This window comes from Sodiomyces alcalophilus, assembly GCF_042370955.1.
Source record: "Sodiomyces alcalophilus JCM 7366 unplaced genomic scaffold ACRALscaffold_4, whole genome shotgun sequence".
Classification (NCBI taxonomy): domain Eukaryota; kingdom Fungi; phylum Ascomycota; class Sordariomycetes; order Glomerellales; family Plectosphaerellaceae; genus Sodiomyces; species Sodiomyces alcalophilus.
In genome coordinates this window covers 5,044,466-5,067,279 of record NW_027263535.1, presented here as the reverse complement: position 1 = coordinate 5,067,279, position 22,814 = coordinate 5,044,466, and the positions used below count along the sequence as shown (strand labels likewise).

Here is a 22,814-nt window from a genome sequence, read left to right as displayed (position 1 = left end):
AGTGGGGCTACGTGTTTTACAAAGTACACACGTCATCTCGTGACTTGCTGACATAAGCAGTCCGTAATGGTACTTCGAAGGACTCGAGACGACACAGCACAGTCGAACTGCAAGCTTCAAGCTTTCGCAGCTCATACCGGAAAGGTGCCTCTCTCCCTGCCTCGCGAACCCGGTGATCTCCCAGGCATTCCGACATGAACAACGAACAGTTTCGACGGCTTTTGGGGGCTGATACCCCCAAGTCGAGCCAGGGCGCCGTTTCCAAGGCGGGCGCGTCAACTGGCTCCGGCAGCGCAACACCAGGAGCACTAGGATCTAGGCAGAGGGCCAGCATACCGATGACACCGTACGTTTCTCACCTTATGCACTACGCCCCAAAGCCGACGCATGGTGATTAGGACTCGTGGACCAACTAATAATTGCGCTTTGAAGACGCTCTGTAGGCACTGGACAGTCCGATTTCCTCCGCCAACTCGCAGCGCGTGACCGAGCAAACCGACAACAGAAACAATTCAAGACATCTGCGCCAAAGGGCTCCCGCCTTGCCCAGGGCTACGTCGACCGCGCGAAAGAAAGAGAAAAGGCAAAGGAGGAGGAGGATGAGCGAGCCAAGAGAGTCAAGGCGTTGGAAGAACTGCTCAAAGAGGGCGAGATTGATCGGGAAACCTTCGACAGACAAGTGGGCGAGATTGCCGGAGGCGATCTGTCGAGCACACACTTGGTCAAGGGACTAGACCGCAAACTACTGGAGAGGATACGCAAAGGCGAAGACGTATTCGGCCAGGGTGACAGCAGCAGCAGCAAAGATGGCGAACCCGAGCCCGAGGAAGAGGAACCTCCGCCCGACGTGGACGAGGAGCTCGACCAGCTGGCGCAGCGCGAAGTGCAGGCTGTGGCCAAGGAAAGGACAGAAAAGAAGAAGGGACAGCTGGCACTGGCCGCCCTGGCGCCGGGCAAGAAGCGAACGCGCGACCAGATCATCGCCGAGATGAAGGCGGCGCGCGCAGCGGCCAAGGCGGCCAAAGAATCGGGCCTGGGCGACAAGTTTCGGAAGATTGGTGCGAAGCAAAAAGCAGGGACGAGGGTCGAGAGGGACAGCAAAGGTCGCGAGGTGTTGATCATTGTGGACGAAGACGGGCACGAGAAGCGCATGGTCCGCAAGGTACAACCACAACCACGAGCACGGGACGAACAGGACGAGGCCGAACTGGAACGGGATGCCATGATGCCGGACAAGAACGCGAAGCCTCTCGGCATGGAGGTGCCGGAGTTTTACAGGAAGCAACAAGAGGCAGCGGAGAAAGAAGCGGAAGTGGACGACATTTTCTCGGACGCGGGGGACGACTACGACCCGCTGGCCGGGATAGAGTCCGACGCTGACTCGGACTCGGGCACTGACGCGGATGGCGAGGAGAAGAAGGCGGACAAAGTGAAAGAGACGACCACCAAGGACAAAGTGGAGGAGGGCGAGGTGGAAGACAGGCCAAGGGAGGGCATGCCGCCGCCACCCAAACCATCAGAGACCAAAGACTACTTCAAAGGAGCCAGAACGGAGCTGCTATCGGAACAAAAGCGGGACGCGCCGTCGCTATCCGACCCAGCCATCCAGGCGGCGTTCAAAAAGGCAGCGCAGCTCGGTGCGGCACGGGAGAAGCGGAAGGCAGGGACCGGGGACGACGACGAGCTGGACGAAGACGAGGCGCGGAAGAGGGCGGAGCGGCGGCGGGCGATGCTCGAGTCGGCGAGGCGCGACGAGGAGGACCTGGATCTCGGGTTTGGGACGAGCCGGCTGGATGACGAGGAGGACTTGGACGAGTCCAGGGTGAAACTATCGGAATGGGGAGAGGACGACGATGACGAGGGAGGTGGCGCGAGGGGCGGCAGGTCGAAGCGGAAGAGGGGGCCGAAGAAGCGGAAGGGCGACGTCAACAGTGCGGCGGACGTGTTGCGAGTAATGGAGCAGCGGAGGGGGTCGTAGTGGCGTGGCTCGGATCAGGACTTGCGATTCGATCTTTCCTGTGTCTGTATCTGTGTCGTTACGAATAGTTCCAGCCTCTGTACCACTGTTGGGATCTCATTCTTCATTCCTCGAACCGGATTGACTTGTCATCTTCCTCAGCAGTTTAGTCTGACCCGTTGACTGGCGGTTGAGAACGTAGATGCCATCATTCCCGAGCCAGGTCTTGGAAGTGATGAAGATGACGGACTCTTGATCGTAACGGCTAAAAGGTACCTAGGTACCTACCTTAGAGAACATGATTATGTCATCAACGGCTTGACCTCCTGACCTCTCGGTGAACTCGGTCTGTTTCGGTTTCAGGCACTGGTGTTAGTCTTGGCCCGGGCCCACGCTAGTATCTTCCAGGTTCAGGGTACGCTGTCAGCACCGTGATGAGGTCGGGATCATTTGCACCACCGGGTAGCAGTGACATGCTCACTACCATGCTTTACCCCTCCCCCATATTTCGTAAGCCTCCCCTTGATCCATCGCGACGTGCCGACACGTAAACTTCCTCTTGTCCTTATAACGATACTCCTAGATCTCTTTACTTCGTACATATTGCCTCTAGTCTCTACACATAGACCAAAGATTTCTATTCCAGACAAACCGTCAAAGAAAGTACCACCATCAAACTCATCTCATACGCCCTGCCCTCTTGCTCCTGGTCATTCTCATCGATTGTCCTGTCCATAACCCAACCCAGCATGGGCATCACACTCCCTATACCCGTCTGGCTAGACTGCGATCCAGGTCATGATGTAAGTAACAGGCTGTCCATCACGAATCGAGACCTCTGACACGGTCTGCCAGGACACCTTTGCTATCCTCATGGCGGCGTATCACCCCGCCATCAAACTCCTGGGCATCTCGACAGTTTTTGGAAACGCACCAGTAGAGTATTTCCTCCCCCTCTCCATGTCCTCTCTCGGTTGATTCGTATTGACAACCCCAGGAAAACCACTCCCAATGCAGCCTCCATTCTCACCGCCATCGGTAAACACAACGACATTCCCGTATACCGCGGCGCATCCCATGCTCTTGTCCGCCCACCCATGCACGCACCCACCGACATCCACGGCGAGTCCGGCCTCGACGGCACCACCCTTCTCCCCCAGCCTCTCGTCCCCGCCTCCACCACACCGGCCATCGACGCCATGGCGGCCGCCCTCTCCGCCCAACCCCCCAACACCGCCTGGGTCGTCGCCACGGGGCCCTTCACCAACGTCGCCGCCCTCTTCCAGAAGCACCCCTCCCTCGTGTCCCACATCAAGGGCCTGAGCGTCATGGGCGGCGTCTTCGGCGGCGGCTTCACCGACATCCCCCTGGGCCGCGTCGACGACAAGGAGCGCATAGGCAACTACACCCCCTGGGCCGAGTTCAACATCATAGCCGACCCGGAGGCCGCTTCCTTTGTCTTCGCCAGCAAACCCCTGGCCGCCAAGACCACCGTCGTGCCGCTCGATCTCAGCCACCAGGTCCTCGCCACCGAGCAGGTCCGGACCCTCCTCTTGCACGGCGCGCACAGCGAACCCCGGGATGCCGAAAAACAAAACGGCGACACGACGCGCGAACCAAAGTCCGCCCTCCGCCAGATGCTCGTCGAACTCCTCATGTTCTTCGCCAAGACGTACAGCGACGTCTTTGGCATCTCCGCCGGCCCGCCCCTCCACGACCCCCTCGCCGTCGCCGTCGTCCTCATCGGCACCCCGCACGAGATTGCCTTCCACGACTTTGACACCGCCAAGGACGGGTGCATCAAGTACCGCGAGCGCTTTGCCGTCACCGTCGAGACGGAGGGCACGTACGAGGAAGCACGCGCCGGGAAGACCCAGACGGGTCGCACTATCGCCACCAAGTTCCCGCCGGCTTCTGAGGGTGTTAGGATACCGCGCCGTATGGACGTCGCTAGGTTCTGGCAGGTGTTGGAGGAGTGTATTCAAAGGGCAGATGAGGCGAATGCCGCGGCGGGCTTTGGGCGGGGTTCTTTGCCGGGGTTGAAGGAGGGGACGCTGCAGACGTGAGTGTCTTTATTATAGTATAGATATAGATATATATATAGAGAGAGAGAGAGAGAGAGTAGATGGGTGTGTGGCAAAGAGATTTACATGCTCCCGGCCAGACGGGGTGACCTGTCATGAGTAGACAGCTGGAGCCTCATATCCTTGGACGTCCTTTTATCTTGCGAATTTAAGCATCCTACAGCATCGGATCCTATTCATTCAACTTGACATATAAGACAACTGACATTGCTATTTACTCGTTACATGGCCTGTGGTGCTTCATCTAGGAATACGATCCCGTTGTCGACAATGGAGTCTTTTTAGTCGCTACATCCCATCAGCCCTATCTGCAGTCAACTTACCTACTGTCCATCACCACCCTCCCTCTCAGGGCTAAGGGTACTCTCCCCCTGTCGATGGATAGGCACATAGAAGATATCTGCCATGCGGTAGCAAGCCGGGTTAGCCCATACCTTCGTGTCCAACTCGCGGAGGATCCTCCCGGGGACAGGACGGCCGGTGGCGCCGCCGGCTCTCAGGAAGAAGACCCTGATGAGGTAGGCCGAGCAGGTGACGCAGAGCAGGTCCATCGTCGCATCGCCTCTCTTCCAGGCAACGTCGTGCGGGCCAAACCTGGCGTGGAACTCGCGGATTTCCCGCTCCTTTTCGTCGTTCCAGTTTCCGTTCTCCTTGTCCCGGCTCAGGCTTTCGTTTAGGCCGCATCTGTTGCAGTAGCGGTTGTCGCCGTGAGGAGCCACCATTTCTTTTCTTTGGGTGAGGTAAGGGGATGATATTTCCGTCTAATTGAGAACCTCGATGTTGAGGATGTGTCTCATGGTCCTGAAGCAGGGCGATCTGCTAGATTTATACTTGCCGAGACATCAGGACCATTGCCACTGAAAGTGATAGGGGGCAAATAGGCGTCGTGTCCTCGAACCCACTGTCTGTTTCGCCCTGATGTTGCTCCATGTTACTGTCCATGCTCTTCATTCATGCTTGTTCACGCCATTGTGACAACGGCTCGACTCAAACCAGATTCCCTTGCAAGTCGACCTTGGACATGTTGGCATCTGCCGAGGTTCCCACTTACAGGACATGAAAAGAGCCTTTGACAATGTCCAGGCCTGTCCCAATTCACCAGCTCAAATCTATCTATCATTGTCCAGCCAATGTAATACATCTATCCTTTGATACATCCAGGCGTATGCCGCCAGGTATTCCTACTCTACACAAAGGATGGCCACCCATCCAACCTAAACATGGTGGTCGTCTCTAATCCCCCAGCTGCCCACAATCGCCATGGCCTTCTCATCGCCCCGCGCAAGCCGCTCGTCCTGCAGCGTGTCGGACAGACACCGCCACGGGTCCCGGCTGCCGCCCCATTTGAGAAGGTTCTCCTTGAGCCGCTCCCCGTTCGCCCGGTCAATGGCGCCGCCTCCCCCGCCGGCCCTGAAAACCACCCGCCAGACCCGCTCGGCGATGACCCGGTCGAACAGGTAGCTGTAGTACGTGCTCCCGTAGCCGTGCAGGTGGCCGAAGAAGCCCTGCCAGCACGTCTGCGGCGGATCGGGAGGCATCCCGGCGTACCGCCTCTGCAGGTCGTGGTACACCTTGGTCGAGTCGAACGACGCGCCGCCGGCCTCGGCAGAGTGGTACGCCTGGTCCAGCATGGCCAGCAGGATCTGGTTCTCCGTGTCGCTGCCCTCGAATCGCTTGGACAGCCGGATGCGCTCGGCCACCATCTCGTACGGGAGCGGCTCGTCCGTCTTCCAGTGCCGCGCGAACAGGCCCAGCACCGACGGGTCGGCCGCAAAGTGCTCCATCAGCGTCGACGGGAGCTCGGCAAAGTCGGTGGCGCAGCGCGTCCCCGCCACGTTCTGCAGGGACGTCCGGGCGAGGATCGAGTGGATCGCGTGTCCCATTTCGTGGAAGAGCGTTTCGACCTGGTAGAACGACAGCAGCGCCGGCGTCGAGCTCCTCCGATCGTCGTGCTTTGGAAAGTCGCACACGAGTGCGATGGTCGGCAGTTGCTTCAGAACGCCGCCCTTCATTGAGCTTTCCATGCCGTCGTTGGCCGCCTGTACGGCCGATTCGAATTGCGGTCCGGCGCCGTCCGTGTTCAGATCGGCGGCCGCTTCTTCCACCTCGTCCCGCGAGATTTCGCGGGAGCATCGCACGGTGAAGTGCGCCGGGTTGGGCGACTTGTCTTCGCGGAAGAAGAGGTCGCAGTACAGGACGGCGATCAGGTCGCCCGTGTCGGTGACCACGTCGAGCCGCCGGACGTCCTCGTGCCATGTCTCCCCCGGCAGCGTCTCTCTGGGTATGAATCGGATGCCGTATAGGCGGTCGAAGAGTCGCGAGAGCCCTTGCATGACGGTGCCGAGCGAGAAGTAAGCATGCAGCTGATCCGGGTGGCGAACCTGCATCTTCATGTCGGATCGTACGGCGTCCATGAGAAAGTCCTTGTCCCATGGTTGAATTTCGCTGGCCGAGCGATCCAGCCTGGTTTGTTTTACACGGACGAGATCGTCCACTTCCTGTCGGACGATGGGCAGGTTGTGCTCCTGCAAAGCGAGCAGGAACTGCATCACCGACGTGGGGTTCTTGGCCATCATCCTATCTTTCAGAGCCAGATGCGCGTAGCTCTGGAACCCCGAGAGACCGGCCAGCTCGGACCTGAGCTTCAGCATGGTCTCCAGGTTGCGGATCGTGGAGCGCGAGGCCGTCCGCATGGCCATGAAAACAGCCCTCCGCGTTTCCTCGTCCTTGACGCTCCGCAGGGCCGCCTGGGCCTCGGGGCCGACCGAGGGGAGGCGGACGCGGCCTCTGGTCGTAAGCGCCCTCGCGATCCCCGGATACAGGCCGAAGAAGCTGGACGACGGCAAGACGACCTCCCTTTTTTCGGGTGCTACTTCGGTGACGAACCGCGACCCCACCTCGCTGATCTGCTGCGACAGCTCGACGAACCGATCCCTGTCCTTTTGCGGCAGGTTGACAGCCGACTTTGTGAAGTCCAGCTTCAGAATTTCGGCCACTGCCTTTTCCTCCTCGGACCAAACCGAGACCACATTCTCGTCCTGCATGGCCCTGACCAGCTGGTCGCTCAGGCCCGTCATGGTGTTCAGCTGATTCATGTATTGGTATACGAGACCCCAGGCATCGTACGCTGCCTGCTGGAACCGGGGATCGGGATGGGTCATGCGAACAAAGTCGGAGAGGTCCAGGACGCGGCAGAGCAGGTCGCTCAGGCGATCGAGATCCTTGACGATGGCCCTGTACTCCTCTGTCGAGGCGGCCGCGAGGACCTTTTCGACGATGACGGATGCTTTCTCTAGACTGCGGGTGGCGAAGACGAGAAAACCATGCGGGCTGGTAAGGTATCGGTTCTTGAAGAGGCCAGCGCTGGGCCGAGATTGGTTCGCCTTGAAGGCCCTCGACGTGCGGGACGGCGAATCGAAAAGTTCCCGCAGTATGGTATCATCTTGTTTCGTCCCCGGCGGGCCGTGGCCGGCGGGGTTCAAGGCTGAAGCCGTTCTGGACGTAACGGCAAGCCACCGGCGCTGTCCATGTTGAATACTTCGAGAGGTCGAGTCGCGTGCGCATCTGCCACAGACCCAAAGGGCCCGGGCCCGCGTAGGCGATTTGAACATTCGGGGACGTTTGTGGGACTATATTGCCATAGTCTAGTGACCATCTGAGTGTTCAAGACGCATCCGAGGCCTTGGATCGAGAAGACAAGAATAGAACGAAAGATGATGACATTGGATGCGCCGGTACGAAGTGAAGACGCATTTTTTGGCCGACGCTCACGTAGGTACCTGGACCGGAAATAGCCGGGTCATAACGGGGATGATTACCTAAGCCCAGCTCGGGCCGAGTCGGAAAAGTGGATGGCCCGAAGGTACCTCCGTATAATGTACTTCCAGGTCTTGTGCTTCGATTTCGTGACGTCGAAAATATTGCCGACAGATCAAGCCCACTCCAATTGCCTCAGTCGACCCTTTGAGCGGACCATGGCTGCAAGAGTGTTGCTCCAACGGGTGAGAAATCTATCCGACATTCAAGTCCTATTCCATTGATCGTCTAACTGTCGTCTCTAGCGCGCCGTGGCCACCCTGGTGCTGGGAGGCGTCGCCCTGACCCCAACCGCCATCTTCGCCGAGTCCCCAGACGCCGCCCGTCTGGCCAAGAAGCCCATCTACGACGACCTTGACATCGCCCCGACCAAGCCTTCCCCTCCGCCGCCTCCTGCCGCTGCTACCGAGGAGCCCGCCGCGCCGCCCTCCGTCAGCATCCCCCCTCCTCCCGCTGAGCGGCCCGACCAAGACCAAAAACCACACCAGTCCCATGGGCCCAGCCCGACCGACAGGCTAGCCGTGCAGATCGGCCGGGCCCGTCTCTTCCTCCATCGTCACGTCCTCCGGGCCGAAGACGCCGTCAACCGCACCATGGACCGCGCCTTCGACCTGGAGCAGTCCTTCACCAACACCATCGCCTCCCTCGCCCCGCCCCGCGAGAGCGGCGAGAAGCTCATGCCCGGGGCCATCTACGTGCTCGTCGCCGCCATGGCCGGCAGCATCCTCGCCCGCCGGAGCAACATTCTCCTGCGCGCCACCGCCCCCGTCGCCCTCGGTATCGGTGCCGGGTGGACCGTCCTGCCCATCACCATGGGCAACGTCGCCGACCTGGCGTGGAAGTACGAGCAGCGGTTCCCCGTCGTGGCGGAGAACCACATCAAGATTCGGGAGGGCATCGAGAGGGGCATTAGCTTCGCCAAGGTACACAGCGAGGTGGGTGCGCGGTTTGTGGATGAGAAGGTCACGGATGCACGGGAAACCGTCGAGGCTTGGGTGAAGAAGGGGAAATAAAGTGTTGGTCGAAAACACTGTACCATTAGATCGCAATAGAGCTGAAAAAAACATGTGTCTCCTTTGTTGTTACATTTCGCTGTAAATTCAGATGTGCCTGCCGGGAAATCGGGCAGAACGACATGCCAACGCACTTATGCCCTCATCTATGTATGACCCATATAAGCCAATCTCCATGCCGGGTGCCGTCCAAAACGCCCAAAATGCTTATTTTTCATCCCGTAGCCACAAGACTGGGTGGAATTCCAAGTCTCCCTTCCTAGGTCGACAGAGCCACGGCAGCCTGCGGGGTCTCCTGGGTCGCTGTAACGCCCCGGTCCGACAGGTTCTTCTTGCGAGACGCGTCAGAGCGAGTCTTGGCCATGTTGCCGCCTGCCGCCACGGCGCTCTTGTTATTCGCCTTTTTGTTCTTCCTCGATTTTGTCGGGTCAATGTCGAGCAGCAAATCCGTCTCTCTCGCCTGGTCCAGTAGCTGGTCGAATCCCAAGGCCTCACACAGCTGGGTATAGCATTTCGTCGTGTGACTCCGTTTGTAGGCGTCCAGCTTGCCGGGGATCATCTGGGCGAGGAGGTATTTCGTGTTGCCAAACTTGTTGCCGACATCCATGGCCAGCTTCACGTACGCCTCGACGACTTCGTCCCACGGCGCGAGCCCTCCGTCCGCCTCGCTCCTGAAACAGCTCGGGTTCTTCTCGGCGGCGGTGGCGATCATGGCGCCGTCGACGCCGAATTCCTCCATCAGCTTGGCGGCCTGGTCGCGACTTTCCACGTCCCCGTTCATGACGCAGGCGACGCCCGCCTCACGGCAAATGTCTGCGATCATGCGCAGTTGGCCCCGAATGGCACGCTCCCGCGGACGCATGGGCGTTGTCCGGCAGTGGACTGTTAGACCCGTTATCCCCGTGGCCACAAGCCTTCGCACGAGCGTCTCGGTCTGGGCGGCCGTCTCTAGCAAACGAATCTTTACGCTGATACCAATCTCGAATTCCGGCATGATGTTCTTGACGAGTGCCTCGAGGATGGCGCATAGCTTATCGGGGGTCTGAAGGAGAGCCGCGCCCATGCCGGAATGGGTGCTGAACGGCTTCGGACAACCGGCGTTGACGTCGATTCCCCAGACATCCCCCGCCACTAGCCTGGCCGCCTGGACGGCGAGATCCGGGTCGGAGGTACCGATTTGGAATACCAGTTTTCCAGCTTCCTTCTCCGGGTCTATGCTGAAGACGATAGATTCTTTCGCGTCCGGCGGTGGCTGTTTCTGGCCAAACGAGGGGATTCGGGTAAAGTCGATGGTGTTGGTGATCGGGTTCACCTTGCGCGTGGTGCCGATCATGGCTTTGTCGACGGTCTCAGGACCTGCGTCTCTTGTCAGCCCACATGCGCTTGGTTCCAGTGGGAAGCTTTCAACATACCCCATACCAGGTCTGCGCCATAGCGAAGAGCCATCAGTCGCGAAGGTAACTCGCCGGACCGCACCATGGGCGCGAGGACGACCTTGCCTCTGTAGTCGACCCCTCGGCGGGGAATGGGCACTCTTGTGATGTCGGACGCCATGATCCTGCCAATGGAGCGTGAGAACATTGCCAAAAGACACAACTACATTCTTTGGCGTGCCTCAACTCTTGTGTTCGTCGGGGGACGAGTCGCATGGAATTCGAGATGGGAAAGTTGCCTCTCGCGTCTGCCACCCAAACGGACATAGGTAGGGAAATATTCAAGGGCGGGCCTGGTTGGAGCTTTGCGGGCCAAGCGCCATCCCCCGCTATTAGTGGCTACAATGGCACCCCGCAGCATTCAAGTCCAAAATGTTTTTTTTTTCTTATCTTATCAGCGAATCTCCAAAAACACCCTCCACCTTCATCTTCCACTTGATATTGAAACCTCGAGAGAACTCCACGAGTCGCATTCGATATTCAAAATGGCGACGATACCCCCACCTCCTTCCAAGCGGCAAAAGAGGGAGACATTGGCTCTCACACAGACCCAGCAAGATGTGACGGCCAAATTTGCGACCGAAGATGCTGGTTCGTTCAAGGCTCGGTTTGTGGACAGCGAGGGAAACGAGACGGACGCCGTTGAGATTCCACTCGTGGATGCTTCCGAGAAGAACGTGTCTCTCCTATACAACACACTTCTTGTATGACCTCAGCGATCCCCGACAAACGATATGGCGAGCTAAGAGTAGCGAATCTAGGGCCGTGACCGGGAAGAATTCATCCCCTACCGCTTCCACATCCAAAATGCGCAAAAGGAAGTCGTCCAGTACCCGCCCAACCTCCTGGACTACTTCAGGAACAACAACATCAGCCCCAACGAAATTACCATCACCCTCGTAGCCGAGCCGCAAGCCGTCTTCAAAGTCCACGCGGTGTCCAGGCTGGCGCATCGGATTCCGGGCCATGGCCAGCCGATCCTCACCTCCCAGTTCTCCCCCAAGACGAGCAGCCGCTTTGCCACGGGGAGCGGCGACTGCACGGCCAGGATATGGGATGCCGACACGGGAACGCCCAAGTTCACTCTCAAGGGCCACGCGGGATGGGTGCTCGACGTGAGGTGGAGCCCGGACGGCGAGCTGCTTGCCTCCTGCAGCATGGACAAGACGCTGAGGATCTGGGACCCCGAGACCGGCACGCTGTTCAACCAGGAACTGCGCGGCCACAAGGACGCCGTGCTGCAGGCCGCTTGGGAACCGTACCACCTCAGGGAGAACGACCAGCGGCTGATTGTGAGTGCGAGCAGGGACGCGACAGCAAGGGTGTGGAATGTCGGTACGGGACGTACAGAACACGTGCTCAGCGGGCACAAGAGCAGTGTCACTTGCGTGAAATGGGGCGCGGGTGGTGAGAACGGCACAGGTCTGATTTATACGGGGTCGCACGATAAAATGGTTCGAGTGTGGAACGCCTCGGCCGGGACGTTGGTCCATGAATTGTGGGTGCCTCCTGCGTTCTTCTTTTTTTTTTCTTTTCTTTCGTGCTGGTTGCTGACCTCCGATCCAGGGCCGGACACAAGCATTGGGTCAACCACATCGCATTGTCGAGTGACTTTGCGCTCCGAACCGGATTCTTCGACCACACAAATGAGATTCCCGGTTCCGAGGCGGACAAAAAGGCCAAGGCGAAGGCACGGTTTGAGGCTTCGGGCAAAACCGAACGAGTGGTGTCCGCGAGTGATGACTTGACCATGATTCTGTGGGATCCCACAAACGCGGGAAAGAAACCTGTAGCCCGCCTACATGGCCACCAAAAGGCAGTCAACCACGTCTCCTTTTCGCCCGACGGGACGCTCATTGCCAGCACTGGCTGGGATAACCATACTCGTATCTGGAATGCAAGGTATATGCATATTCACCTGCCCGTCGTTCTTGGGTGTACTGGCCGCTGACTCGACTTTAGGGATGGGTCTTTCATTCGCAAGCTCCTTGGACGTACGTCTTTTCTTCCCAGCCTGTGTCAGCTGTTTATTGACACTTCTTCAGATGTTGCACCGGTCTTCCAGTGTGCCTTCTCGGCAGACTCGAGACTTCTCGTCACAGCGTCACGCGATACCACGTTGAAGGTCTGGAATGTTCGGGGGGGTAAACTGGCCCGGGACCTGCCAGGACATGAGGATGAGGTGTACACGGTGGACTGGGCACCCGGTGCCAATTTCGTGTGTAGCGGAGGGAAAGACAAGGCTGTCAGGCTGTGGCGGAACTGAGAGTTGTTTGGACTCGTCGTAGTTCTCACGACCGAGGGGTCAATGGTGGATGGCGGATATGTTAGTTATCGTCGACTCTTCTACCAAGACAGGCTGACAGGTTTGTCGTGACTCCAGGAGCCTTTCGTTCCAAGCTAGAGGTGACTTTATTTTTCTTCTGTTCGATATGGCGCCTCGTATTCTTGATCTAGCTTCAACTTTCACCGTCTTCCAGGGCCACTTTCGTCCAAGTCCTATCCCTTCTTTCGTAGGGTGTACTTCGTAATCCTTATCCAAGCTAAGAAGCCATGCGGATGCTCTGCTGACAAGCTGACAGCTATAATCACGCAGTATAGGAAGAAGAGAGTCTGCTTACTCCGTAGTGCGCACCCAGGCCTACCTATCTGGTGGCCCGACATGGTGATGAGCTTGGATTCACGGTGAGAGGCATTACCAGACAACAACAGCAAAAAGATAAACGTCAAGAGTAGACAAGAATCACATGACGGGAGCGCGATTCGAACGCACGCCTCTTTCGAGAACAGTGAACACTTGCACTATGGCAAGGAAGGGTGTAAAGACCTTGAAACTGTCGCCTTGGACCAACTCGGCCATCCCGCCTCGATTAAGCAATAAACGAATCTTACGAGATTTGGCGTTATCAAAAGCTGAGATTTTGGCTGGCGTTGATAACGAATCGTCCCCTTGGATACCATACCGTCTGGCCAATCATAAGGGGGTCTACGGACGAATTTCGGCTCGGCAGAAGACATGGCCTGGCCCGAATTTTCCCTTCTCCCATGTCTGTCGATTGAAGCCCTTTTTCTTACCTGGCAAAAGAAAAAAAGGGGTGAAAAAGGGAAAAAAGAAGAAAAAAAGACAGGAAAATACAGTTTGCTAGACTGAGCATCATCATCACTTAAGCTAATTGGCACTGTTACGAAGTACTGCTGCTCGGACAGTACTTCGTAGCTCCGAAACCTCCCAGAATCAGGACAAGAAGCGGCTACCGATTCACTTCCCGAGGCTCGGATAACCGGACCCTCCCTTCTTAACATCCCCCTTAAACCCACGTCTTAAATACCTGTCGGGTTACTAACAAGACTCGATCGACCTTAAGTACATATGCCGCCAACGCGAGCGTTCCGCACAACACAGAGGGTCCTCCTGACACCTGCCAGCAGAGTGGCCGCCCCTCCTGTACGTGCCCGATTCTACAGCCACACACACACGGTTTTCCCTCAGACGGCGGGCCCCCCGGAACGGGCCAATCACTCCGCAGCCCTGGCAGCACGCAATCAGTTAGGGACCGGGCCCTCGACCCCTCCCCCGCCTTCCTCCTCTCCAGCGAGACTCTTTGCATCATCGCAAAGACTTTGCCTGGCTGCGAATAATACTGCGCATTCTTCTTCTTCCACTTCCTCCTCCACTTCTTCTACCCCCTTCCAACGCACAGCCCAGATCACCCGTCATCTCTCTACCACAGCATCGCCTTCGCCTTCTTATTTCCCATCACATTACTCGTCCCAAGCATCAGCCATGGCGTCTCCCTATACCGTCCGTAAGGTTGGTGCTCCCAACACCCTGGAGCACCGCGTCTACATTGAGCAGGATGGCGTCCCCATCTCGGCCTTCCACGACATTCCCCTCTACGCCAACAAGGAGCAGAACATTCTCAACATGGTCGTCGAGATTCCTCGCTGGACCAATGCCAAGCTCGAGGTACGCACTCCCTCTGGTTTCCTTTCCGTGCTATCGTCACATCAAGACCTGAATATGCACATCTTCAAAGACATCTAATTGACCAACCCCCTCTAGATCTCCAAGGAGGAACTCCTCAACCCCATCAAGCAGGACACCAAGAAGGGCAAGCTCCGATATGTCCGCAACTGCTTCCCTCACAAGGGCTATCTCTGGAACTACGGCGCCTTCCCTCAGGTATGCACCACTCCCTCCACAGTGACGAGACGCAAAATGACTGAACAATTTGTTGGTAGACTTGGGAAGACCCCAACGTTATCCACCCCGAGACCAAGGCCAAGGGTGACGACGACCCCCTCGACGTGTGCGAGATTGGCGAGCTCGTAGGTTACACTGGCCAGGTCAAGCAGGTCAAGGTTCTCGGCGTCATGGCCCTGCTCGATGAGGGGGAGACCGACTGGAAGGTCATCGTGATCGACGTCAACGACCCTCTCGCCCCCAAGCTGAATGACGTCGAGGACGTTGAGCGCCACCTCCCTGGCCTCCTGCGTGCCACCAACGAGTGGTTCCGCATTTACAAGATCCCCGACGGCAAGCCCGAGAACCAGTTTGCCTTTACCGGCGAGTGCAAGAACAAGAAGTATGCCATGCCCCTGGTCCCTGGCTCCTGTGCATCAATTCCCATGGATGTATTCTCTTTGCTAACCCTTGTCAAGGTACGCCATGGATGTCGTCCGTGAGGCCGCTGAGGCCTGGGAGAGGTTGATCGCCGGCAAGACCCAGCCCGGTGGCATCTCAACGTGAGTAGTCGCTCCCTACTTTTTGGCATTGTCTCGCTGCTTTTCTCCCAGCGCTAACTCGTAATCCAGCACCAACCTGACGGTTGCCGAGTCCCAGACCCGCGTCGCCCCCGACCAGCTGCCCCCCCTGCCCCCCAACGAGGACCTGCCCGCTGAGAAGATTGACTCTTCTATCGACAAGTGGTTCTTCATCAGCGGCGCGGCCAACTAGAAGAAGTTGCTGGAATTGGGGATTGTCATGGACATTCCTCCTGTTCGACCGCCCACTCCTCCGCCTCTGGTGACGATCCACTGGGTACCAGCCGCGGAGCCGACCTCGTCCAGCGGATCACGCCGACGCAACGCAAAGGAGTTTTAGTCGAATCTCCGTGGGAAACTTTCTAGCCGCGACAAAGATGGCAGCTCGGGAAAGAAAAAGTAAAACAAAGTAAAAATACCAGCCCACAGTTTTCACTGTTGGGCAAAACGGAATTGCGTAGTAGGCAGGTCTATAAAGATCGAAAAGCGATATACATTATTATTACGTCTCATCTCTTGCCTGCCATGATGGCGCTCCTATCCCTCGTGAAGGTTGACACTCGTCTTGTCCAAATCGTCTTGTCCATCGTCTTGTCCAAATCGTCTTGTAGCTTGCTCATTGTGCATTCAAAATCTGATACGGGTACAATTTTTGTATGGTGCTGGCTACAGACGACCGGGCTCAACCCCGAACATGGGATTCTCTTTTGACCCCCTGACCCAAACGCCGCTTCATGCATAATCATGCCAGAAATAATAGTACATGTAGTGTGGTATTCTCGAAAGCCATTCGTCTAGCTCCTCTAACCGTCGGTCAAGTCGGCCTGCTTCTGCAGACTCCGCGAATGCCGGTCGACTTCATCGACGAGTCCTTTGATTCCAATCTTCTCGCAGTCGAGCGTCATCTCCCTGCCGTCCTCTGCGCGTGAAAAGGTAAGTTAGCGGTCTAAGATGGTCCAAAGCGTGAAGTTCGTGTGAGTCTGGTGGGGACATGGACGTGGACGTACTGAACTTGACGTAGAGGGACGGCGCCTCCTTGGAGGACTTGGGAAGGAGGTCGGTATTGATGACCAGGCCGTTTGCGCGCGCGTTGGGTGGGAGGCGGGAGAGGAAGAGGCGGGCGGACCGGGCGCTCGGGGAGAAAGGGTTGAAGCGAGTCCGGATCTCGGTCATGAATTTTGTGATCATTTTGGGTGGCGGTGGTGGGACAGCGACGCTGTCTCGCGGGTAGTTATTTTGTCTTTCCGTTGTTTTCTTTTTCTTTTTCGTTGAACTGCGGCGATGAGAGTCAAAGTTGGATGAAGCGCGATAGAGGAACGGAACTGCAGAGCAGTTGTCGGCTTTCTTGGACACTAGCCACAGAAACCAATTGGGTGTGGCGGTGTGGCGGTGTGGCTTCGTAACAGCGTCACTGATTGTTCCTGGCCAGCTGGCTCGGGTTCACGAACATAACCCATTCCCACCATTCAAGCCTACTTGGGTAGAACAAAAAGATGTCCCTGGAAGGGCTGCAGGAGCGCTTGGCAGCTCTACAAGAAACCACGAGTCAATTAAAGAACCTCATCGACCGGTTGCAGCACATCAAATTTCAGCCAGGATCCGTGCCTCTGTCCGCGGACGAAGAGAATGACGCCACGGAGCTGAGTACCGAAATCAGCCAGATCTTGCGCGAGGAGGATGAAGACCTGGAACTCTTGCAGGAGGAAGTCGAGGACCTGAGGGGCGGACGGCCCGGCAGCGAAGCAGAACACGCCAAGACTAGATTGAAGGATGGTATCGAAAAGTTGAAGCACGAGCTTAAGGAGTGAGTTCGCACGCAGTTCTACAGACTTGAAAATCTCCCGAGTTTTCTTTTCTTGACTTGTCTAACAAGAGCAACGAACAGCTGCCGAGTGAGCTTTAGGAAAGCACAACTCGCCGCCAAACGAAGCCTCGCCCAAGCCCAAAAACTCGAACGCGAGCTCCTCCTCCAGTCCTACTCCCAGCCCGTGTCCCTGGCAACCTCCCCCACGCTCGGTCCCTCGGACGCCGTCGGAGAGTTGGACACTGCCGACACCAAGGGCCCGTCGACACCGCGGCCAGAAACCGTCCGACAGCAGCACCAGCATCATCGGCACGCGCAGCATCACCACCACCCAAAAACAGGGCTGTCGGAGGAAGACCAGCAGGCGGTGGGCGCAAGCGGCAACGTGACGGCGGTGCTGCGGCGGACGCACGACCTGATCGCGGCGGAGCTCGCGCGGAGCGAGTTTGCGCACCAGACGCTGCGGGAGTCGTCGGCGGCGCTGGCGAGGCTGGACGACTCGTACGGGTCGCTGGAGGGGATCCTGTCGCGGTCGCGGGACCTGCTGGGGACGCTTGTCAAGTCGCAGAAGAGCGACACGTGGTATCTCCAGACGTCGCTCTACATGCTCTTGGTCACGGGGGCGTGGCTCGTCTTCCGGAGGTTCATGTACGGGCCTGTGTGGTGGCTTGTTTGGTTCCCGTTGCGGATGTTCTACGGGCTTCTGCTCGGGGGTGGGAGCGCGGTCGTCAGGCATGGTGAGGCGCCCTCGGATCAATCTCCTGGTGTGGTTGTGCGCGAGGGCGGACGGGTTGAGGTGGAGGGCATCCCGGGAGAGGAACTGCCTACTATTCAGGTTGGGGGTTCCGGTTCGGAGGGTGGTGAGAGCGGGTCGGCGGTCTTGGATGATGCCGAGTATGTGGCCGAGAGGGTCAGGAAAGTGATGGAGGAGATGCCGGGATTTGGTGAGAGTGAGGAGTCGGGGCTGTTGGACGAGGAGCCGCCGGAAGTGGTGCAGGACGCTGATCAGCCGAGAGACGAGCTTTAGCTTGATGTGAAATGAAGTACGAATCAATGAACTGGGTGATACCACTTGTGTTGGAGTTGTAATATTTGCCTTGCTATTGTCCGGCGTCGATTCAGTCTTCCGGTATTATCGACCAGCAAGGTAGTTTTGAGAGATTGACTCGCTGGGTGTTTCTACATATTTTCTGTTGATTCTATTCCAACCTTTACTTTTCAATGTAGGTATACTGGGAAACTGTCCTTCGACATTGACCGAGAAATGGGGTTTTCATTCACAGGGACTATCACCTGGCCTTCCTGAACAATAAAGCTATCAATCAATAGACAACAAGTCCGAATCCTTCAAAATAACCGTAAGAAGATGTTTGGCCTCCACTGAGATGTATTTGACTGAGGAGCTTTTCAGGCTCTTGCGTGGTGAGGGAGCGAAAGTCGTGATGGCGGCGCCCACCCAGATCTGGCAAGAAATGCACTGCGTCTACGGCATACAACGCCTTGTAGTCCCGCCTTGTACGTCGTCGGACTCGAGAAAGGCAGGGCGTGATTAATACACACGTCAAAGCACATACGCCATCTAGCTAACTGGCTGCTATTCGCACCACGTCGCCCTGCGATTTCGCAAAGTGGCTGACAGGACAGCAAGCCACCAACAACCACAACGGTCTGGCTGCAGGCGTTAGGCTTCGTTATCCAGGTACGTCAACGTACATCCGTAACTACACCCATAACAACAAGGCAGTGCAGCGACCGGCGACCGTGCGGGACCAGGGATCGTCCGAGTGACCACGCAGGGGCCCCTCCCATAATACGAATTGGGCTCGTTTTCTCACGGTTTCTGACTCGGACCATTTGCTCAGGGCAATTCTCGTGTTCGGCGGGAGTAGCGCGACGCTACACTACACTACAGTCTGTACGTTGTATGTATGTATGTATGTACTAATCCATTGCCTGGGGTGACAAGGGTCCCTTTTTCATTAGTGAGGCCAGTCGGTCATCCGTCGTGAGACCGGCTTGGAAGGACCAGAGACGGTCTGGAGACAGGCCGAGACTTGCCTTACCTTTGCCCGTCGCAACGACACCCACCCTGGAAAAAGAAACACGTTCATCTGCCAACGCCAGAAACAGATCTGGTACCAGTCTTACTCGGGAGGCAAAAAAAGAACGGACTGCGGTGTCAGTCTCTCGCTTCTGTGTACATCTTTACCGTGTAGGGCAAATTATTACTGGGTACGCAATCAAGTGGAGAATGCGAGGCCGTGCCAGCGAGCAGCGGCTTTCCAACCCCTGGCATCTCCCCTGCCGCCAAGGACCTTACATGCCGACCCCAATCGTGTTGTCTGTTTTCCCCAGATGGGATTCGATCATCTTTCGATCGGCATCTAGAATTGACTGGTCACGGCCTTCCCCTGTCGGTTCCCTCTTACAACACAACGTACGACGTACTGTATGTACACTACCTCAACAAGCTGCTTTGTTTGTGCCATCCGGACCTCGGAAGAGGTGAGAAGAGGAACGAACAAGTCTCATGTACATGAAATGGAACGTGGTCAGGGGCATGCCAGAGCAAAGTACAGGTACCTACACACGTTGTACAGTCAGGTTCAACGAGGCAAGGGCTGGGCTCAAAAGCAACAAGGAAACGACCCGCTGCTTCTAGTGTTTACAGTGTCTGCTGGTATGTACGAAGTACGTCCGTACTCAGTACTTTATATTTATAACACTAGCATCAGGTCATAAACAACACTGGGCAATCTTATTGGACTACGCCCTCTGCTGTGCTGTCAGCCACCTCGTGTTGTTATTAAACCATCCTCCAACCCTCCCATCTCCTGACCCCTTTCTTCCCTCTCCTTTCCCTCCCTTCTCACCGTGTAACCGCTCGTTATCTTTCGGTGTCCATTCGCTCAAACACTCCTCGTACAGCTTCTGTTTGGTCTGTTCGTTACCTTTTTTCGATTCTAATACCCTTACCCTTTTCGTTGATCCAACTCCCAAAACACAACCGACACAATGCGCTTTCACGCTGCTCTCCTCGCCGGCGCCTTCGCCCTCGCCCACGCCCAGGAGTCTGGCGCCCCTGACAACTCGGTCATCAGCATTCCTACCCCTACTGGCGTCGACCCTGCCGCCAGCTCCGCCGCCGCGAGGGTCAACGCCTGCCTCGGCGCCTGCGACTCGGGCGACGTCGTGTGCCAGGCCGCCTGCATTGCTGTAAGTTCTTCCTTTTCCGTGAACTGCACCCGGCGTAGACGGCAGATTTTCTGTGAAACACAACAAACCCTAGGAAAAAAAAAAGAAAAAAAAACTGACCCCGTCGTCCTGCCCGCAAAATAGGTCCCTGCTCCCAACGCCTCCCAGGCCGTCGACGCGACCAACTGCGCTGCCCGGTGCGACCAGGGTGACGGCTCCCCTGCCGACACCGAGGCCTACAGCCGGTGTGTCGGCCAGTGCGTCAGCCAGCACTTCTTCTCCGAGGGCCAGGGCACCCCTCAGCCCACCAACGCTGCCAGCAACGACGACAGCGACAGCGACAGCGAGGCCACTCCCACCGGTACCGAAACCGGTACCGCTGCTACTCAGACCGGCGGCACTCGGGCCTCTGGCTCGCCCACCGGCTCGCCCACCGCCGACTCGGATTCTGCCCAGCAGACCGACGATGACGCTGATGACGACAATGACAGCGATAACAACAATGACGACAGTGACAATGAGGAAAGCGGCGCTCCTCGCCTTCTCGGCTCTCTCTCCCTTGCCGCTGTTGGCCTCGCCGCTGCTTTCTTCCTGTAAATGGAACCTAGCAACGTGAAGAACTCGGAAGAGCTCGGTGCCGGGTACTGAGTGGAAGATGACGGACTGCCGAGGGAGGGCGTGACCTCTCGAAACAGATGTATGGATCATGTCTTGCAGCGTTACGTCGGGGTTGAATGACTAGCCGGTAATGGCATGGGATGATAATCGGCACGAATGTATGTGTTGGGCGAGCAGGTCGTGGCGGAACTATACCATCTACTGTCATCTATTTTTATATAGTAGTAATTACACCCGCAAATGGAGACGGACAAGTTTGCCAAATATTCGTTTGACCTTTTCTGTACTTCATTTGCTTCGTATGTCCTTGCTGTCGACTCGTCTAAGCAAGAATTACCTGGAATGTTTTCGGCATGTCTCAAGTACAAGCTTTAGCTGCGTCTTGGATGTACGACAGGAATATCGCTCAGCCAGGGGATGCCCAGCTGCTTCATCTCGACCGCCAATTGGAATAAGTAGTCCAAGCTGTTCGAACGAGACGCGTCTTGTCAGTCACGTAGTACTTGGGGGAATGTGACGACGAGGATGGCTCTCGGCTGGTCCTCGGCTGGTCCATCCTTTGCCGGGGTCATAGTCATCTCACCTCTCACACTGCGTCTTGGCCTTGTGAACGTTATCCCCCCACACGTAAACGCCGTGGCGCCGGACGAGAACGGCGTAGGTATCCGGGTACTTGTCCATGGCCTCCTCGAGGAACTCGGTCAGGTCCTCCTCGTGGGCCGTGTTCTCGATGACGGGGATGCGGAGCGTGTCGTGGTAGCCGAGGTTGCCCTGCTTGCCGTGGCCCTTTCCGAAGCCCTTGATCTGCTCAATGTTCTTAATCTCGAAAAGCTTGGGGTCGCCGCCGGCCGGGGTCGACGTCTCGAGGATGAGGGTGACGAGGACGGCCCAGTGGGAGTGGGTGTGGATGCAGCAGCCGGCGCCGCGCTTGGTGAAGGCGGCGAGGAAGAGGGGCGTGCACTGCGACGGCTTGTAGCGGGGCGGAGAGCGCAGGTAGGTGCGGTTCTTGAGGGAGGCTTCCTGGGCGGCGAGGGAGAGGACGTAAATGTCGGACGGTTTCATGAGCTCTTTTTGCACGCCTGAGGGGGCGATGTAGACGAGGTCACTGGGGGGAGAGACGGGGAATGGTAAGCACTGGTGCCCTTCTCTGTCTTTCTGATTCCCTTTCCTCTCATCTCTGTCTGTGGAGGTTCAGGGGGCTGTGATGGGTATTGGGTTACTCTTCGCGGATGGAGCAGCCGCCTCCTGTGCCTGTTACCCAGCCGAGGGTCCAGAATTTTGCGCATAGAGACGGAATGAGGTTCGCAGGGTGTTCTGGATCGTCGGAAATGACCAGTTGGTCTGGGTTGTCAACTGCTTCTGCGCCACTCATCGTTGTCCGTTGTCGGTGACTTGATACCGTACGGTGGGCCGAATAAGTAATACGTGGACCTGAAGGTGATATAGTCAGGCCAGGCTGTCAAAAAGATTCGGTACAAGACAGACTGGTTGATGTTGCGTTGTCGGCTTTGTTGATACAGATATGTGGTTCGAGGGGTAATAATGGAGGGGTTGCGATGTCGTGTGTGGTCGAGGTTGCGCGGGAAAGTCACAAGGTAACGAATGATAACGGTGCTATCATGCATGTTCCTTCGATTGCCATCTTGGCTGGTTAGGTACTTCTAATTGTTGTCAATTCCTGCCGCCTTTTTTTTTTGAGGCCCGTTATTCCGACTGTACCACTTGGTTATTCCGACTGTAGTTCCAATCAGACTCAATCTTCCTACTGCCTTATCCATCTACATCTTTAATCCACGTCGTCAATCTACGTCGTTAATCTACGGAATCGGAGGCGGCGCGTTCGTTATCTCGTCACAGGAATAAGATAGCCGTGGGCGTGGGCGTGGGCGTGGGGTGGAAGAGGAAGAGGCGCGACTATTACTACTGCTATTATTCGAACTGATAAGCTTACATATATACATCAATACAACGCAATTGATCCGCGCGATCAAATTAATCAACTGTCAAAAGACATTGGAGTGGTTTGCGACCGTGGTTACTTTATTAGTATTCCAAAGAGTCTATCTACGTGCGTTGTATATATGAACTACAGTCGGAATAACCAAGTGGTACAGTCGGAATAACGGGTCT

General features: G+C 56.8%; 13 protein-coding genes and 1 non-coding gene across 14 annotated transcripts; 8 read left to right on the top strand and 6 right to left on the bottom strand.

The window, feature by feature from the left end:
* The first annotated feature begins 122 nt into the window (after window positions 1-122).
* Window positions 123-2,161, top strand: ACRALDRAFT_1063655 (uncharacterized protein). The gene is made up of 2 exons (XM_071016836.1): window positions 123-346; window positions 433-2,161. Exons 1-2 carry the CDS (start codon window positions 195-197, stop codon window positions 1,976-1,978), a joined length of 1,698 nt encoding a protein of 565 aa, XP_070875405.1. The 5' UTR covers window positions 123-194; the 3' UTR covers window positions 1,979-2,161.
* A 359-nt stretch (window positions 2,162-2,520) lies between these two features.
* ACRALDRAFT_1050317 (uncharacterized protein) lies at window positions 2,521-4,116 on the top strand. Its single transcript, XM_071015632.1, has 3 exons — window positions 2,521-2,760; window positions 2,813-2,898; window positions 2,955-4,116. Exons 1-3 carry the CDS (start codon window positions 2,707-2,709, stop codon window positions 4,021-4,023), a joined length of 1,209 nt encoding a protein of 402 aa, XP_070875404.1. The 5' UTR covers window positions 2,521-2,706; the 3' UTR covers window positions 4,024-4,116.
* A 146-nt stretch (window positions 4,117-4,262) lies between these two features.
* ACRALDRAFT_1081738 (uncharacterized protein) lies at window positions 4,263-4,763 on the bottom strand (the record flags this gene model as incomplete). The annotated part of the gene is made up of 2 exons (XM_071019206.1): window positions 4,263-4,412; window positions 4,476-4,763. The coding sequence occupies 2 exons, from the start codon at window positions 4,761-4,763 to the stop codon at window positions 4,365-4,367; spliced, it is 336 nt and encodes a 111-aa protein (XP_070875403.1). The 3' UTR covers window positions 4,263-4,364.
* Window positions 4,764-5,255: 492 nt separating this feature from the next.
* On the bottom strand, window positions 5,256-7,652 carry ACRALDRAFT_2105636 (uncharacterized protein; the record flags this gene model as incomplete). Its single annotated transcript, XM_071023256.1, has 1 exon — window positions 5,256-7,652. One exon carries the CDS (start codon window positions 7,650-7,652, stop codon window positions 5,256-5,258), a length of 2,397 nt encoding a protein of 798 aa, XP_070875402.1.
* A 363-nt stretch (window positions 7,653-8,015) lies between these two features.
* Window positions 8,016-8,870, top strand: ACRALDRAFT_2042514 (uncharacterized protein; the record flags this gene model as incomplete). The annotated part of the gene is made up of 2 exons (XM_071021258.1): window positions 8,016-8,042; window positions 8,103-8,870. 2 exons carry the CDS (start codon window positions 8,016-8,018, stop codon window positions 8,868-8,870), a joined length of 795 nt encoding a protein of 264 aa, XP_070875401.1.
* A 259-nt stretch (window positions 8,871-9,129) lies between these two features.
* On the bottom strand, window positions 9,130-10,424 carry ACRALDRAFT_2027924 (uncharacterized protein; the record flags this gene model as incomplete). The annotated part of the gene is made up of 2 exons (XM_071020501.1): window positions 9,130-10,226; window positions 10,283-10,424. The coding sequence occupies 2 exons, from the start codon at window positions 10,422-10,424 to the stop codon at window positions 9,130-9,132; spliced, it is 1,239 nt and encodes a 412-aa protein (XP_070875400.1).
* A 364-nt stretch (window positions 10,425-10,788) lies between these two features.
* On the top strand, window positions 10,789-12,783 carry ACRALDRAFT_1081742 (uncharacterized protein; the record flags this gene model as incomplete). Its single annotated transcript, XM_071019207.1, has 5 exons — window positions 10,789-11,007; window positions 11,065-11,801; window positions 11,870-12,205; window positions 12,266-12,297; window positions 12,349-12,783. 5 exons carry the CDS (start codon window positions 10,789-10,791, stop codon window positions 12,567-12,569), a joined length of 1,545 nt encoding a protein of 514 aa, XP_070875399.1. The 3' UTR covers window positions 12,570-12,783.
* Window positions 12,784-13,051: 268 nt separating this feature from the next.
* On the bottom strand, window positions 13,052-13,169 carry ACRALDRAFT_t162. The gene has a single exon. It is a non-coding gene; the product is annotated as a tRNA-Leu (tRNA).
* A 918-nt stretch (window positions 13,170-14,087) lies between these two features.
* On the top strand, window positions 14,088-15,260 carry ACRALDRAFT_1034205 (uncharacterized protein; the record flags this gene model as incomplete). The annotated part of the gene is made up of 5 exons (XM_071014967.1): window positions 14,088-14,270; window positions 14,367-14,486; window positions 14,546-14,891; window positions 14,968-15,049; window positions 15,119-15,260. 5 exons carry the CDS (start codon window positions 14,088-14,090, stop codon window positions 15,258-15,260), a joined length of 873 nt encoding a protein of 290 aa, XP_070875398.1.
* A 25-nt stretch (window positions 15,261-15,285) lies between these two features.
* On the bottom strand, window positions 15,286-16,524 carry ACRALDRAFT_210456 (mitochondrial 54S ribosomal mL53 domain-containing protein; the record flags this gene model as incomplete). Its single annotated transcript, XM_071023192.1, has 8 exons — window positions 15,286-15,340; window positions 15,382-15,468; window positions 15,626-15,682; window positions 15,715-15,748; window positions 15,780-15,797; window positions 15,876-15,986; window positions 16,075-16,389; window positions 16,428-16,524. 8 exons carry the CDS (start codon window positions 16,522-16,524, stop codon window positions 15,286-15,288), a joined length of 774 nt encoding a protein of 257 aa, XP_070875397.1.
* Window positions 16,525-16,528: 4 nt separating this feature from the next.
* On the top strand, window positions 16,529-17,934 carry ACRALDRAFT_1076405 (uncharacterized protein). The gene is made up of 2 exons (XM_071018506.1): window positions 16,529-16,871; window positions 16,953-17,934. Exons 1-2 carry the CDS (start codon window positions 16,561-16,563, stop codon window positions 17,896-17,898), a joined length of 1,257 nt encoding a protein of 418 aa, XP_070875396.1. The 5' UTR covers window positions 16,529-16,560; the 3' UTR covers window positions 17,899-17,934.
* A 1,952-nt stretch (window positions 17,935-19,886) lies between these two features.
* Window positions 19,887-20,663, top strand: ACRALDRAFT_2027920 (uncharacterized protein; the record flags this gene model as incomplete). The annotated part of the gene is made up of 2 exons (XM_071020500.1): window positions 19,887-20,087; window positions 20,211-20,663. 2 exons carry the CDS (start codon window positions 19,887-19,889, stop codon window positions 20,661-20,663), a joined length of 654 nt encoding a protein of 217 aa, XP_070875395.1.
* Window positions 20,664-20,840: 177 nt separating this feature from the next.
* Window positions 20,841-21,059, top strand: ACRALDRAFT_210459 (uncharacterized protein; the record flags this gene model as incomplete). Its single annotated transcript, XM_071023195.1, has 2 exons — window positions 20,841-20,861; window positions 20,931-21,059. 2 exons carry the CDS (start codon window positions 20,841-20,843, stop codon window positions 21,057-21,059), a joined length of 150 nt encoding a protein of 49 aa, XP_070875394.1.
* On the bottom strand, window positions 21,056-22,056 carry ACRALDRAFT_2042508 (uncharacterized protein; the record flags this gene model as incomplete). Its single annotated transcript, XM_071021257.1, has 3 exons — window positions 21,056-21,149; window positions 21,268-21,789; window positions 21,905-22,056. 3 exons carry the CDS (start codon window positions 22,054-22,056, stop codon window positions 21,056-21,058), a joined length of 768 nt encoding a protein of 255 aa, XP_070875393.1.
* Window positions 22,057-22,814: the final 758 nt, after the last annotated feature.